This window comes from Hydractinia symbiolongicarpus, chromosome 1 (assembly GCF_029227915.1).
Source record: "Hydractinia symbiolongicarpus strain clone_291-10 chromosome 1, HSymV2.1, whole genome shotgun sequence".
Taxonomy (NCBI): Eukaryota; Metazoa; Cnidaria; class Hydrozoa; order Anthoathecata; family Hydractiniidae; genus Hydractinia; species Hydractinia symbiolongicarpus.
In genome coordinates this window covers 18,060,008-18,076,572 of record NC_079875.1, presented here as the reverse complement: position 1 = coordinate 18,076,572, position 16,565 = coordinate 18,060,008, and the positions used below count along the sequence as shown (strand labels likewise).

The 16,565-nt window shown below is 32.6% G+C and overlaps 1 protein-coding gene across 1 annotated transcript in view; it reads left to right on the top strand.

Annotated features, from left to right (window-relative positions):
- Positions 1-433: 433 nt before the first annotated feature.
- LOC130644563 (uncharacterized) overlaps positions 434-16,565 on the top strand; it is a 42,647-nt gene continuing 26,515 nt past the window's right edge. The window contains exons 1-13 of the mRNA XM_057450223.1: positions 434-635; positions 1,279-1,305; positions 1,965-2,003; positions 2,644-2,670; positions 4,886-4,923; positions 5,956-5,985; positions 6,145-6,172; positions 13,961-14,005; positions 14,096-14,143; positions 15,280-15,303; positions 15,887-15,904; positions 16,120-16,137; positions 16,422-16,445. Of these exons, the coding sequence (XP_057306206.1) occupies positions 5,983-5,985; positions 6,145-6,172; positions 13,961-14,005; positions 14,096-14,143; positions 15,280-15,303; positions 15,887-15,904; positions 16,120-16,137; positions 16,422-16,445 (208 nt within the window). The 5' untranslated portion in view covers positions 434-635; positions 1,279-1,305; positions 1,965-2,003; ... (1 more) ...; positions 4,886-4,923; positions 5,956-5,982. The remainder of the gene's footprint in view (positions 636-1,278; positions 1,306-1,964; positions 2,004-2,643; positions 2,671-4,885; positions 4,924-5,955; positions 5,986-6,144; positions 6,173-13,960; positions 14,006-14,095; positions 14,144-15,279; positions 15,304-15,886; positions 15,905-16,119; positions 16,138-16,421; positions 16,446-16,565) is intronic.

Here is a 16,565-nt window from a genome sequence, read left to right as displayed (position 1 = left end):
ATAAAGCGAGATCAAATTATGCCAGCAAGGGGTTTGACTGAACAAGCTCTTATCTTTGTGAAGTGACTACTCCACTTATTACCCTAGCCGCACAAGATTGTATTAAGTGGGACACAAACAAATTTCTGAAAATTTTGATGGGTATAATTTGGAAAATCATGAATGTTTGTCAAACAAAACTATTTTTGTACTTGTGTGTAAAGGTTTCCTAGGTATTTCGCTTTTGTGTTTTGATAACAGCAGTTGCAAGAAAGTGGTAACAAAATTGACTGTATGAAGACAATAAGAACAAGTACTATATCACATAGGGCAGATTTAGCCTTCATAACTGTTTCATAGCTTTATAATGCAGCTCGTGACTAAGGCGTTAGCCCATAATGCAAATCTATGTGTTCACCCTTCATACACATTTCTGTATTATGGAATTTTTGTTCGTGTTATATCCTCAGTCAGCATTTTGCGCATCTTTAGCGCAAGGTTGAGATTTGGCTGTCATTTTAAGACAAAATTTGTTTATGGGGAGCTCTATGTTTTTATGTGATTGGTGCTGAGAAGTTAGTTCTTATTTTTGACGTTATTCCTTCTTGTTATTTTAGCGGAAAGTAGGAGTATTGTAGCGGTGAATAAGAGAAAAGGTAAGTTTATTGACTTCCTTTTATATTCAACTGTTTTATTTCAACTACCACATCCCATAAGGCTTTTTAATTCTAAATCTGGCATTTGTTTGAAATGTGTGTGGAAGGTTTAGAAGGCTCTTAATGCAATAAAAGCCTGTATTTCTAATGAAAGGGGTAGCAACTTTAAATCTGTTCACTCAGTAGGTTGTGCTAGAGATTCTTGAATATATCACACCAGAGTTGTCATTAGCGTTTTCTTCGTTTGGTACATTATTTAACACTCATCATTGAACTGCAGCAGTGAAAAAACAAGTTGCAGAGTGCAGTTCACTTTTATTCTGCAGTTATAGCGTTTTGCCTGTAACAAAGGTCTAGTGTGTAAGATTTGTTCTCCTGTTACATCTTACCCGCGTACCTATCACTGTATAAAATGAAGTCTTTTGTCACAAGCACCACATCTTAAGGGCTGTAATCAACCATTCAACTTGGCACATGGTAAATGGTTTTTTCGCAATGACAAAGCAGTGGTCCTTTGCAAAAAAATCCTTGCCTGTGCAACCTTGCGTCCTTTTTTTAATAGCTTAGGTAATTTTAGCCATCAGCAACACAAATCACAGTTTATCCCGGCAAGGGGGTTTAACTATTTTTTTTATTTTTTTAGTTTTGTCTTCAGAGAGGCAGGAAGGAGGTTTGATTATTCTTATTCTTTTTTAGTCTTGTTTTTTGAAAATGAAGACTCCACCCCAGTCAACATAAAGCGAGATCAAATTATGCCAGCAAGGGGTTTGACTGAACAAGCTCTTATCTTTGTGAAGTGATTACTCCACTTATTACCCTAGCCGCACAAGATTGTATTAAGTGGGACAGAAAAAAATTTCTGAAAATTTTGAAGGGTATAATTAGGAAAATCATGAATGTTTGTCAAACAAAACTATTTTTTACTTGTGTGTAAAGGTTTCCTAGGTATTTCGCTTTTGTTTTTTGATAACAGCAGTTGCAAGAAAGTGGTAACAAAATTGACTGTATGAAGACAATAAGAACAAGTATTATATCACATAGGGCAGATTTAGCCTTCATAACTGTTTCATAGCTTTATAATACAGCTCGTGACTAAGACTTTAGCCCATAATGCAAATCTATGTGTTCACCCTTCATACACATTTCTGTATTATGGAATTTTTGTTCGTCTTATATCCTTAGTCAGTATTTTGCGTGTCTTAAGCACAAGGTTAATATTTGACTGTAATCTTAAGGCAAAATTTGGTTATGAAGGGCTCTATGTTTTTATGTGATTGGTGCTGATAAGTTAATTCTTATTTTTGGCGTTATTCCATCTTGTTATTTTAGCGGAAAATAGGAGTATTTTAGCGGCAAATAGGAGAAAAGGTAAGTTTATTTATCCTTTTTTATTTGACTGTTTTATTTCAACTGCCACATCACAAGGCTTTTTAGTTTTAAATCTGGCATTGTTTTGGAAGGTGTGTGGATGGTTTGGAAGGTTCTTAATACAATAAAAGCCTGTATTTCTAATGAAAGGGGTAGCAACTTTAAATCTGTTCACTCAGTAGGTTGTGCTAGAGATTCTTGAATATATCACACCAGAGTTGTCATTAGCGTTTTCTTCGTTTGGTACATTATTTAACACTCATCATCAAACTGCAGCAGTGAAAAAACAAGTTGCAGAGTGCAGTTCACTTTTGATTCTGCAGTTATAGCGTTTTGCCTGTAACAAAGATCTAGTGTGTAAGATTTGTTCTCCTGTTACATTTACCCGCGTACCTATCACTGTATAAAATGAAGTCTCTTGTCACAAGCACTACAACTTAATGGCTGTAATCAACCACTCAACTTGGCACATGGTAAATGGTTTTTTCGCAATGACAAAGCAGTGGTCCTTTGCAAAAAAAACCTTGCCTGTGCATCGTTGCGTCCTTTTTTTAATAGCTTAGGTAAATTTAGCCATCAGCACCACAAATCACAGTTTATCTCGGCAAGGGGGTTTAACTATTTTTTTTATTTTTTTTAGTATTGTCTTCAGAGAGGCAGGAAGAAGGTTTGATTATTCATATTCTTTTTTAGTCTTGTTTTTTGAGAATGAAGACTCCACCCCAGTCAACATAAAGCAAAATCAAATTATGCCAGCAAGGGGTTTGACTGAACGAGCTCTTAACTTTGTGAAGTGACTGCTCCACTTATTACCCTAGCTGCACAAGATTGTATTAAGTGGGACAGAAAAACATTTCTGAAAATTTTGAAGGGTTTAATTTTAAAAATCATGAATGTTTGTCAAAGAAAACTATTTTTGTACTTGTGTGTAAAGGTTTCCCAGGTAATTGTGCTTATGTTATTTGATAATAGCAGTTGCAAGAAAGTGGTAACAATATTGACTGTATGAAGACAATAAGAACAAGTACTATATCAAATAGGGTAGATTTAGCCTTCATAACTGTTTCATAGCTTTATAATGCAGCTCGTGACTAAGGCGTTAGCCCATAATGCAAATCTATGTGTTCACCCATCATACACATTTCTGTATCATGGAATTTTTGTCCGTCTTATATCCTCAGTCAGTATTTTGCGCGCCTTTAGCACAAGGTTAAGATTTGGCTGTCTTTTTAAGACAAAATTTGGTTATGAAGAGCTCTATGTTTTTATGTGATTGGTACTGAGAAGTTAATTCTTATTTTTGACGTTATTCCTTCTTGTTATTTTGCGGATAATAGGAGTATTTTAGCGGAAAATAGGAATAACATTAAGTTTATTCACTTCCTTTTTGATTTAACTGTTTTATTTCAACTACCACATCTCATAAGGCTTTTTAGTTTTAAATATTGCATTGGTTTGGAAGGTGGATGCAGAATGTATTTGTAATTATTCAATTTCAATTGTCTTTGCCTGCTTTACATTTACATGTGATCATAAAACAAAATACAAAATATATTTTGTTTTGTGATCACATGCTGCCCTTCACAGCAGTTAAATTAAGAAAGAAAACAAGAGATGAACTTTCACAAATTCAATTTAGATAAATCATGAAATTCTAATAATATGAAAACTTTCGCCTTCGCAATTGTTAAGTGCCAAAACTTGAATTAGAAAGGCTAAATTGTGACCAATTATCTGGGAAAAATGATTATCTTATATCAAAGAAAGTACCACGCTTATGTGGCAGAAGCAGAATCTTTATACAGTGAAATTCTAAACTTTTTAAAAATTTGATCAAATATTCTGTGCTATGTCAAGTTCAGCTCAAGAGATTCATGAAGATAAGCTGTAATCTTTTTACTTTTTTGAACCGATAAGACGGTTTTATTTTAGTGGGGATAAAACTGCTGCGGATGTAAATAGGCATTTTTGATGGACAAGTAAATATAATTAATTCTTCTTAAGATTGTTAAGTTCTAATAGTCTTACGAAAATTAGCCTAATTTAGCTCCTGGCAAGTTCGGACTGTTTTCTCTGGTATTTTTTGACAGAATAATTTGTGTTCAGTTATGGCTACATGTGAAAATTTGCCCAAGGTTTAGAGTTCATCCCGGGGGGAAAACATTTGAGTTACATAGTGAACTTAACCAGAGGTGTAAAACGAACAAGCTCACCCTGGGGGTAAACACGAAAAAGGGTTACTGCATGATTTTTACTTTCATTTTGTATGTTTATTTTTATTTTGTGAGGAGAAAAAAAGAAATAACATGGGGTTGAATAACAGAAAACAAGTATCAGGGAATAGTAGTTAAGAATTTGTGTGTCATATATTTTATTGTGTTTTATCTGCACAGTGTTGTCTTCACATATACATTCTCAATTTTTAAAAGAAATTAAGTATGCAGAGTTTAAAAAGTTGGTTAACAAGTCTTATTTTTTTTAAAAGCTCTGCCATATTTGAGCAATAGCAATTTTTACACTTTCTGTCATCAGTTATTTTAACCATGTTAAGGGATGTACATTTCCTTTTGATATCTAGGTCAGTATTTTATCAGCATATTTCCCCTTTTTTTGGCAGGAACGCGCATGCTAAAATGTTTTTTTTCACTATGTGTTATTTTAAACTGAACACAGTTTTTCGTTGAAGCTTAGGGATGTAAAAAGTACATTATACTGAAGTAATGGTTGTAAAATAGCTTATTTGTCAGTGCTTGTAAATTAGAGGATTTACAGTGCTGAAGTATTCCTATTTCAAAAAAATGTCAGCTTGATGTTTAGCATGTAATTTTCAATTTGGTATTCATCTTTCATTGTATTAATTGTTTGTACAATACATACTTTAGAAATTGATTTCACAGTACAAGTACAATCAACAAAGAAGGTAATTGATCATGATTAAGTATTTATTTTGTTGTGTGATACATTTAAAAAGTTGTTTATGAAATTTACCAATGCGTAGTCCTAAATTTCACCCCTATTTTAATTATAATTGATTTTAATTAAGATCAGGCTGAAGTTAAATGCAAAACAAATACAAATTCAAAAATAATAAAAACGCATAATTCCACAATGATTTCATCTACCAAAGAGTTATTTTAAGCACTTTTTAACAATGCAATATAAGCTCACACTATTTGTCAAAATACGTTACAAGTTTATGAGCTGGTATTAAAAAGCAAATGTGTCCCACAAGAATGGACATTTTTGCCTCTCTGAGCACCGAAACCGGGGTAGTCGTGTGTTCAGATATAATCTTGGTAACTATTTTTTTTTTCTTTGCTGTCATAAATTTTATTTCTTAAAAAGATAAGATAAGCTTTCAAAAGCATTTTTTACCTAACTGGTAAGGTAAAACTGTTCCTACAAAAGTTTACAAAAGTGAATGTAGACACACTAACATAGCGAAAGAATGTAAGTTTTTCAACTCCGTTTTTGTTATTTGTCTCCGTGCCATAAGTGCACAGGATTCTTTTTAATGAAGTTTGTTGTTTGTGACAGTTCTGGTAATATATTTCGAACAATTAAGATTTCTCGTATATTATTTTTTTTATTTTGCTTTTTCTCACTGAGTGACTCTCTTATATACCCATTCTTTTTTTGTGGAGTGTACTAAATTTCCTAAATTTCGCAAACTTTAGGTAGGGCTTGTGGTCTTTCTTCTTCCTGTCAGTCAGTTTACCCCAGACTGACCAATTGAAAATTGAAATTTCTAGGAATTTTGTGGTTCAAGAAGATCTCACAAATCAATTTTAAAAAATAACCGCATAGTGTGTAACAAATATTATTGCCTATCTGAATAGCAAAATATGTTGTATCTAACATAGTAACAGAAATCAGAATCTGATAGACAGCTCTTTTGTAAACTTTATTTGCGAGGTTGTTTACGTATATCATACATCTTGTTTCATTTTAGGATGAATGCAGTCAACATCCTAAAGAAATGGTATGTGTAAACTTTAATAAATTTTTCTCTTACCTGGAGAATTTGTCCTGATCAGCACTGAATTGCATGTGAAAATTAATTAATTAATTGCAACGGTCAGAACCGAATTTTTATTAAATTATATGAAAAACATTTAACATTTAGGGTATTTACATTTAGATTACACATGAGGCCCAAAGTTCGTGTGGTGAGTAAAAATTTCCATGATTAAGGTTTAGAATTAATTTTTTCTTTGTTTGCCTTGAATTTAATGGCTTATCATTCAAGTTTGAAATTTATTTTTTTCTCCTACTCTTTGTGTACCAAGACAAAATTATTTCAAGCATGTTTTGAGCCTTAAATTGAAAAATCTTATGCATATCGAGTGTCTGCTCTATTATGGCAAATAGTAACCCTCTTACCAATAGTGGTGAAACTCCAACATGTTCCAAAGCCCTTTCTTTTAGGTAAAAAATAGTCTTCAAAAGTTTATTTCAATTTTAGAGGGAAAAATAACAAATCTCTTACATTATAATCAAATATTGCACATTTAAAATTTTAAATATGTGTTTATTATGCATGTGATTGGCAGCACACATTAGGTTTTCGTATTGAATTCCCTGTCAATGTAATTTTTTTAACCTTTTGTAATTCCTTTGACATTATTAATTCTTGGGACTTTAAGTTACACTTTAAATAATTTTAAATCTCTAAAAAACTAATTTTTTTTTCTCCACATAACCAAAAATATAAAAAAAGTGGAAACCCTGTTCTGGCTGCATGATGGTGGCTGTAGGTGAAGGCAAAATGTAAAAACGTTTTAACAGCCTATCTAATTTTAAAATGTATTTATTGAATTTTTTTGAACTTTGAGTTGAAGTCACTCAAGTTTCTTTAACTGGTATGGTTGTGTAAGGACACTACTAGAAACTCTCTAAAAACTTCTGAAAAATATTTTTCTTATTGTGGCTGTCAGGCATAGGCTGTAGAAGCAGGGCCAGTGATGCTTAGTAAGGAGTATATATCCAAGCCACAACCACAATCTAATTTTTTAGGCAAAGGCAAGAAAAATTTTGTTGCATGAGTTTTGGAGCAAAATTTACCAGTGTCCTGTTTTAATTTTTTTATTAAAAACAATTCTGATATATATCACAACAAAATCTTGGTATAGGTTACGGAAATAGCAAAGCACAGTATCTTTCTTACGTGGTGTCATTCGTAAAGAGTGACCCATTGCCACAATTTTTAGGATTTACGTACGGAGCACTTTGGTTACACTTGCGCAAGGAGTGCACACATAAAATTTGGTACTTATTACAAAAAGGCCATGGGTTTGTTTACTAAAGAGAACAGCCTTGACGTTGTTCTTATGGGTAGCTAACCTACCCTATAGTGAATTTAGGATTAAAAAAAAGCATTTATTACTTAATACTTGGTAAAATAGGTCAAGTTTGAATATTAAACTTTTTCGCTATAACTAGCCAGACTAAGACCACGTTTACACGTAGGCAGGATGAAATCTCATCCTGGGAGGAAACTCGTCTGGTGATGAAACGAGAAGTGTTTACACATATGCTGATGAAATCAGCATATTTTCACCCTGGCATGAGTAACCTCATTCCAAGGTGGAATGAAATCAGCATATTTTCACCCCCATAATCTCATCCCAGGATGCAACATTATTTGCGTACGATAATTCGAAGTGATACTTTTTAATTTGTGAGTAGAAAAGTCAAACAAGAAACGTAGAATGAGTGCGCCTGAGAGAAGAAGTGTAATATTGTTGATCACAGTTTTATCGACAAGTTTAAGTACAGTATCTCTTCTGTTCAGTTACATATCTATATATTAATACGCCTTGTGTGTGTGCGCACGGTGAGGCCATGTCACACAAATCACGGGTCACTTTCTTACGATGTGGCGTTACGCTAAAATTTACCATGTTAAAAAAAACGCAAGTCAGGGGGTTACTATGTAAATATTTAATTTTCTTTTCTTATTTCTTTAAAAAATAAAACTCTTTTTCCTTGTTTTATTAAAGCTAATTTTTATTTTATTTTCAAATGTTTTTATTTGTTTTATTGTTGTAAAAGCCTCGCTGTGCGTTATAGATAGAATAATTTAATTTTACCCCCGGTTTACCATGTGCGCGTTGTATCTCACGGAAACAAAGTTAATCAACTGAAAAATGAAAACCGAAGCGAAGAAAGTTGTCTCTTTTTAAAGTAATCCTGAAAAAGGTTATTTCAAACAATGTTTACTCATCATGAGGTTAGATTAAAGCTTATTTGTTTCTCCTATCATTTTTGTGTTCTGGGACCGAGGTTGCTTTCTTTTTTAAAAAAAACTGTCAAATTCGAATGATAATTCAAATCTAAGATGTAAAGAACAAAACTTGTAGTTGTAGAGCGACTGTTGTTGTTGAGCGAGAATAAAAAAAATGTTTATGTTGTTGCCAGAAATATTTGTTATAAAGAAGAAAAGCGTACGATGATATAACATCAAAAAGAGAACTGATTAGAAATGTATCAAACAATTGTTGCTAGCTATACATTTTCAATTTGTTTTCTTTGGGATAAAGCAAAGTTTAGTAATCGAAGTAAAAAACTGATTAGACTTTTATCCAGAGAACGTTAGCTACTACTGAGAAAGCAAAAGAAACCAGGTGTGTTGTTTAGATTATCTGGTAGGGAAATGAATTTAGGTGAATAACGTTTTCAAGTTGTTTACACGCTTCCAGCTAAACTTTCCCTTAAATGTGAAGTTAAAATATGTATTGTCTTCAGCCTGAACATATTTTTTTGTAAGAATATAGTCAGGGTCAGTTAAAGATATCTTAAAATATTTCCAACCTCGATTGTTTTAAATAAATATAAAAGAATTTGCCAAAAGCTTTAGCAACTTATAGCAAGCCTTATTTTATTAAGGCATTGTATATTTTCCGGCCATAGTCATGTTAAGAAAATATTGAGAATAATGAGGATAGCATTTGTCAAAAAAGTTAAGAACATTTTTTGTAAGACTATATATACTTTAAGCAATGGGTCAGAAGTTTAGAATATTCTAAGAAATTGTCTAATCTAGACTGTTTGTTCTAAATATAAAAAAATTGCCAATAGCTATAGCAAGATATAAAAATTTCTATGATGCACAAATTTAATTAGAAGTTTACTTTTTTATTGCGTATATATCTCACAAACTGTTAGGAAAATGAAGATTGGCAAGGCTGCAGGAGTATCAGGTATTGTTGCAGAGATGGTAAAAGCATCTGGATATATTGGAGTTAAGCTTATTACAAGTCTTGCTAACCAGATTATAAAGGATGGTGCTATTCCGAGTGAGTGGCAGTCGAGTGTAATAGTGAATTGTTTCAAGGGCAAGGGTGATGCATTAGAAAGGGGTAACTATAGAGGTTTGAAGTTGGTTGATCAAGTAATGAAAGTTATTGAAAGAGTGATTGATAAGTTACTTAGAGAAAGAATTGATATAGATAAGATGCAATTTGGTTTTGTTCCAGGGCGTGGCACTACAGATGCAATATTTTTACTCAGACAGCTTCAGGAAAAGTATTTAGGAAAGAAAAAGAATCTCTATTTTGCCTTTGTAGATTTAGAGAAAGCTTTTGATAGAGTGCCACGTAAAGTTATTTGGTGGGCTATGGGAAAATTAGGTGTGGATGAGTGGCTAGTTACGATGGTTCAGTCTATGTACAGCAATGCTAGAAGTCGTGTCAGGATTAACGATTCACTTAGTGATGAATTTAGTGTAAATGTTGGTGTACATCAGGGTTCTGTACTTAGTCCTTTGTTGTTTATTCTAGTCTTAGAAGCGCTGTCGATGGAGTTCAGAACAGGTTGCCCATGGGAGTTATTGTATGCAGATGATTTGGTTCTCATAGCAGAGTCGATGGAAGAATTAGTTGAAAAGTTTGAGAAGTGGAAGAAAGGACTAGAAGAAAAAGGGCTGAAGGTAAACACAGCAAAGTCTAAAGTCATGATAAGTAGCATTGCAGCCAAGTGTGACCTTGTAGTTGGAAAGTGGCCTTGTGGAGTTTGCAGGAAAGGGGTTGGTAGTAACTCAATTTTTTGTCAGACTTGCAAGCATTGGGTACATAAGAAGTGCAGTAGTATTAGTGGAAGGTTAAGAGCTGGCATACAGTTTGTATGCAAGCGTTGCAAAGGTGAGATTATAGAGAATGAAGTATTTCCAGCTTTAATGATGTACAACAGTGGCTCGTTAGAGATAGTTAAGAACTTCTGTTACTTAGGTGATATGTTGGGCAGTGAAGGGGGTGTTGAAAGAAGTGTTACTTGCAGGATAGGTTCTGCTTGGAAAAAGTTTAGAGAGTTACTTCCTTTATTGACTAGCAGAGTCCTGTCAATTGAGGTAAAAGGTAGGTTGTATGAGGCCTGTGTAAGAAGTGTTATGTTGTACGGTAGTGAGACATGGGCAGTGAAGCAGGAAGATCTTGACCGTTTAGAAAGGAATGATATGAGAATGGTTAGGTGGATGTGTAATGCCAGTCTGAGAGACAGAAAGAGTTCAGATGAGCTAAGAAGCAGGCTAAGTCTCTGTAGAATTAAAGATGTTATCCAGATAAGAAGATTGAATTGGCTGGGGCACTTGGAAAGAATGGAGGAGGATAATTGGGTAAGAAAGTGTAGAGACTTGATAGTTCCTGGGGCAAAGCCCAGAGGCAGACCGAGAAAGACTTGGCAGGAGGTTATAAGGACAGACTTGATAGAGAGGAAGTTGAGTTTAGATCTAACACAGTCTAGATCAGATTGGAAGAGGGTCATTAATATACCCCGTCCAACCCATGCTAGCATGGAAAACGGACGTTAAGCCGAGAATGATGATGATGATGATGAACCTTTTTTCTCTCCAAAGCAATGGGCAAGTACACCAGGAAAAGTTAAGAACATGAAGGCTGAAATGAGAAAAAAAACACTTAGTAACTTTAATGTTTGCTATTTACATAATTGCAAATCTTGCAGGACCATTTTAAAATACAGCGTGTATATTGTAGAGAAGAATATATATAAAATGTATAAAGTAATTTTTCCGTTGTTACTGTTTTTAACGGTTCGAAGTGGTTGATGTCGTTATAACAAACCCTAATGTAAACAAAGTTATATCAATTTTTACCTCTGTTACATTACTGTTTGAAATATATTTGATTCTTAAATTCGAAAACACTGCATTGTTATCATGCACGGCATGTTTGCACAATGGGAGGGTTGCTGTATGCGATAGACTAAATAGCTAATTTGGTATGATGCATTAGAAACTGTACGTTGTGAAAATTTTGCAATAACCTTTTTTGTGTGACTTAACGATTTTTTCTAATGTCTGGTATACTATTTCCCCTGGTGCACTTCTGGCATGGCAGAGCAAGTATATAGTTTTTGCAGATTTAGCTTTTTACATAACCGTTGTGAGACATCTTCGATTGTGTTAGACCTTCTGCATTTTTATTTTAAATTATTTTTATTTTATTGTTGAACCTGCTTATATTTTACCGTTTTGTTTCAGCGGGTATAAGTATAATAATGGAGATTGTAAGCAACCTCAATCCCTGTGCTTTTTTTCTCTTTTATTTTTATTTTTTTATTGCCGCACATGCTTATTATTTGGACGTTTTGTTTCAGCGGTTATAGATATAGAATAATGCAAATTGTGACTTTTAAAAAAATTCAAATTACTGTGTTCAGTGGATTCTTCCACTGGACTTCGGCTAGTAGTATTATTAATACAACTAGCAGAGCAACATAGAAACAATGCAATTCTTCTGAGAGAAGCTGTTTTTGCTAGAAACAAAACATTGGCTAGATATAGATATAAAAATAGATAATAAAATAAATAATTGTCGAAGTAAACAGACAACATCATTTTATACAGCAGGCATAACATTAAAATGGTGTGCAACTTTAAAACACTTTCTCGTATAAAAACATAAGAACCATGATCGATGATCGAATAATATAAAGATGAATATATAAAAAACTTTGAAGATATATAAATTAACAAAAAAAGTTACAACCAACCTCTTACTTCATATTTTTTTCCGGCCTTAAGCATGTAAATGCTGTGAGGATTTTCATTAGAGACAGGCATGAACTCATCCCGGATTAGATTTCACGTGTCAACAACCTCTAAGTATGAAAAGACAAAACCAACCTTTTTAGCTGGGTCAAAAGTCAAAGCTTAAGTTGAAAATTCATTGTTCATCAAGTTACCCTATATGGGTAATATGGAAGATTTTTTCATAAAAAACATGAGAAACTTTTTCATGTGGATTACTTTCACATTAACCAAAATTAAAAATTTTTAAGATAAACTTTTCGGAGACTCAAATAAACTCAAATAGACTCAGATAAACTGTTCTTTAAAGCATATCAATTTTGACAAGCCACGTGTACAGAAAACATTCAAAGGATTCTCAGGATTAAAATAATTCAAACAGATAAAATTTGGCCCAGTTTAAGACCAAATACCTTATCCATCTCAGAAAAAGTGGGAATGTGATTTTGAAGCATAATCTAATTTTTTTGCCATATAAAAACAAAGTGAACGGTATTTTATGTTCACCTGGATCTGCAACACCCACAAATAATTTTGGAATATCCACAGGAACTTATGCAAAATGAAAAATGCTAAACAACTGTATTTGCTTTGCAGAAGGAAATATAGTTGGTTTATGAATAATATATTATACCTTTAATGCTATAAGTGCTCCACTGGATTTGCAACACATTATATAAGTGTCCTCCGTGTGACACAGTTTACCCTGCACTAAGTTTTAACCTGGATAGAGACTTTGGGTCTTCCCGCTCCAAGTGAATACTTTGCTAAATTATGTTATTTCATAAAAGAAACCTAAAAATCTACAGCAATTTGAAAAATAGGTTTCTGTTTGATAAAAGAAACCTGGACATTTGCAGAAATTTATTTATGAAATATAGGTTTGTGTTTGTCCTGACAACATGCAATACTTTGTATACCTAACTAACTACCTATATACTCAAGTCTTCACTGCTATAGGAGGTCCAAATGGGAGGTCTAAATATCTAGGTATCTATCTTACTTGAAATGACAGAATACCTTGAAAAATCTTTTATGTAACTAGCTACATAAAAAATAATATATATTGGTGACTATTAATTGTATTTTATCACTTACTTATTTAATGCCCCTGGAGTGCTGGCATAGTCCTATGTAGCTTAAAATACGTATACGTAGCTTAAAATAAATATAAGAAAGGCGTTTCTGTTCTTTACTTCTCATTGTGTGGTACCTCAAATTTTTGTAAATCAAATGAAAAAAAAATTATTTAGAGCTTCCTCTTCTTTCTCTTGTACTACTCATAGCATTTCTTTGCATGTCTTCAGTTCCAGGCAGTGATTCCTTAGCTTTCCACCGCAAAATTTAGTTGCGTCTCGTTCACAAATTCCAATATAATGAAAAAATGTGGTTTTGTCTTATGATTTTAAGATTTTTGATGCTGATATCAGCATATTTAATCCTCGGGTGCCACACCTCCGTATATATAGAAACTTTAATCTTTCCGCAAGAAAAATGCATAAAGAAGGCGTTGGAAAAAACAACATAAGTCATTGACTTAATTTTGAGAAGAAAAAATGTTATGCACCAACGAAAATGGAAGCACTGCTAAAAATTTCATTTAGGTCAACCAAGTTCTTGTGTTCTATTTTTGCGTGTATTTTGTAGCAAGGAACATGCATAAAAAAAGGAAAACATGCATTGACATAATTCTTAATGAGTAAAACAAATATTATGATGCTTTAACAAAAACAAAAGCATTGTTGAAAATCATAGCTTAGGTCAATAAAGTTTTTTTCAATAGTTTTTACTGTACAAATAAAAATTTCCTCTGTGATTGTCCATATCATTATTTTTCTTGGGAGAGGTGTTATAGATGGTGTTAAGGCAAATTAGTTTAACACATTTATTTAATAATTTTTTTAACATCTAGTTTCAGATTCCGAACAATCGTGTGACTCTGTGGTATTAAGAAAATGTAAATATATTTTTTTATTTGGTACCATATACTGTCCATGAAAATTTTAATAATTTCCTGTAAAATACTTTTTTTAATAAATTTTTTTAGCAACTAGGAAAAGAAAACCACCCGAACGGTTTCAATATACGTCATTTTGTAAGTGCTTAATATAAATTGTTGTTCTGTTTTACTATGTGTAACAAAACTACTGCATTGCTTCAGTCTGGACTCTAAAAGGTTATTATCATTTATTTATTTTTATCACATTAAAATATCAACACTTTTCCTGTGGGCAGTATTTTTTTAAGAAGATAGCGATTTTACAAAAAAAACTTTTTTGTAACTATAACAAATTGTAGGTAATCTATGACAAAATAGCTATAAATTCTTCTTACATCTTTTATGTGCTACACTACATACAAGAGTTAACTGCACTATGAAAATAACTTCTAGTAAATTGCCCCCGTTCATCTCAAATGTTGTTGTGCATAATGTTTGTCCAGACCAATATCTTCAAAATACTAATTATCAGTAAGATTGAATCCAATTTTATCCTTGCTTTTAATGAGAGGTGTAGTTAGCATATTTAAAAAAACCTTTTTCTTTATCGTTTTTGGAATAAAAGCAAAACTTAGGTGAGTTTTGACAATCTTGCATTTGTGTCTGCAGTTACAGCATGTTTTCTGTAGTATGAATTAGAAAACACATTTAATGCAATGTAAAAACAAATCAAAGCTTATCCTCCAAAATACAGGAATGCAAAACTGAAAATTTGTAAGCATAGGTATTGTAGGTATTACATATGCGTTCTGTGTTGTATGTTTCTTACAATAATGACCTACTAAAACAAAGCAAGGTTTCTTTTATTATTGTTTCAACTCATCATTTTATTCATGTGTTTATCCATACTATTTTATTGTCTAAGAAACAAATATTAAAAACACATAGGCAGTTCTTGCTGTGTCATTCTGTACAATGTCCTCTAGTTGTTCTAAGAGCCACTTCATTGATTTTTCTAAAGTTTCTCCTTCTACTCTTTTTTAAAGAAAGCGAAGAAGTTAGATAAATTTGATATTCTTGTTTTTGCAATAGTTTCTGCATTTGCCGCATGGTTTCTTATGGTGTGAGATAGTAAACAAAAGTCAATGTTATGCATAAACAAATGCAAGACTATTTTCCCAAATACAAAACATGAAACTAATAATCTGAAAAATAAGTATTGTAGGTATGGCACATGTGCTGCGTCTTGTCGGTTTATACACGTTTTAATGTCTTTATCCATTTTATTTTAGTCACAACAGCAGTGGTGCCAGAAGGTTAGTTCGTGCTGTATATCATTCTGTACAACTTCCCCTAGTAATTCTGTTCTTAATGTAACTTTAATTGTTTTTTATCGTTTTTTCTATCTGCATTTACGCAGCATGGTTTTCATGGGATGAGAACAGTGAACATAAGTCAATGTTATGTATAAACAAATGCAAGACTGTTTTCCTTTAGTCCGATAATTTTTAAAATAAGTGATGTAGGTGTTGAGTGTTAGTTGCGTCTTGTCTGTTTTCACACAATAATGACCTACTATAACGAAGCATGGTTTTTGTTGCATTGTTTTAACTTGACATTTCTTGATGTCTTTATCCATTCCATTTTTGTCGCAAAAACGGAAGTTCCCAAAATTAAAAAATGTTGTTGCGTATAAGGATAAACACATATTTATACCAGCATCTTCGCAATACGAAGTATAAGTAAGACTAAATCCAATTTTACCCTTGCTTTAAGTAAGGGATGTAGTTAGCTTATTCAAAAAGTCATTGGAAATATTTACTGTTTTTCCTTATAGTCTTTTTAAGAGACAACAAAGAGCTTAGATAATTTTTTACATTCCTATTTTATTATTTTTAGGGAAAAGGAAGAGCGTAGGTGAGCCTTTACACTTGTATTTAAGTTAGCAGCATGTTAATTGTAGTGTGAAACAGAAAATACATCCTAAGTATAACGTGAAAACAGAACTTCCTCTAGTTATTTCAAGCTCTTTGAACATTTAAGAATTTGAAGTATCAGTGAGACTGAATCTAATATTTACCCCTTTAAAAAATCTATGAAAATATCAAGGTTTTTCCTTCTTATCTTTTTAGGCAAAAGGCAGAGTGTAGGTGAGCTCTTACACTTGTATTTGCGGTAGCTGCATGTTATGGTTACTGTCAGGGGAAAAAATGTTTTTTTTACCCATTTTCTGCAGTTATTTTAAGAGTCACTTTAACGATTTTTCTTCAAAATAAAAAACTCTAAACAGATAATCTGCAAACATAAGTATTGTAGGTATTGTAGGTTACGTCTTGTCTGTTGTCACACAATAATGGCCTACTATAACAAAGCATAGTTTTGTTTGCTTTTGTCTTAACTCATCGTTTTAATGTCTTCATCCATTTTATTCTAGTCACAACAGCAGTGGTGCCAGAAGGTTAGTTCTTGCTGCATATCATTCTGTACAACTTCCCCTAGTTATTCTATTCTTAATGTCACTTTAATTGTTTTTTATCGTTTTTTCTAAATCTTTTTAAGAGAAAACAAGAGCTTAGAT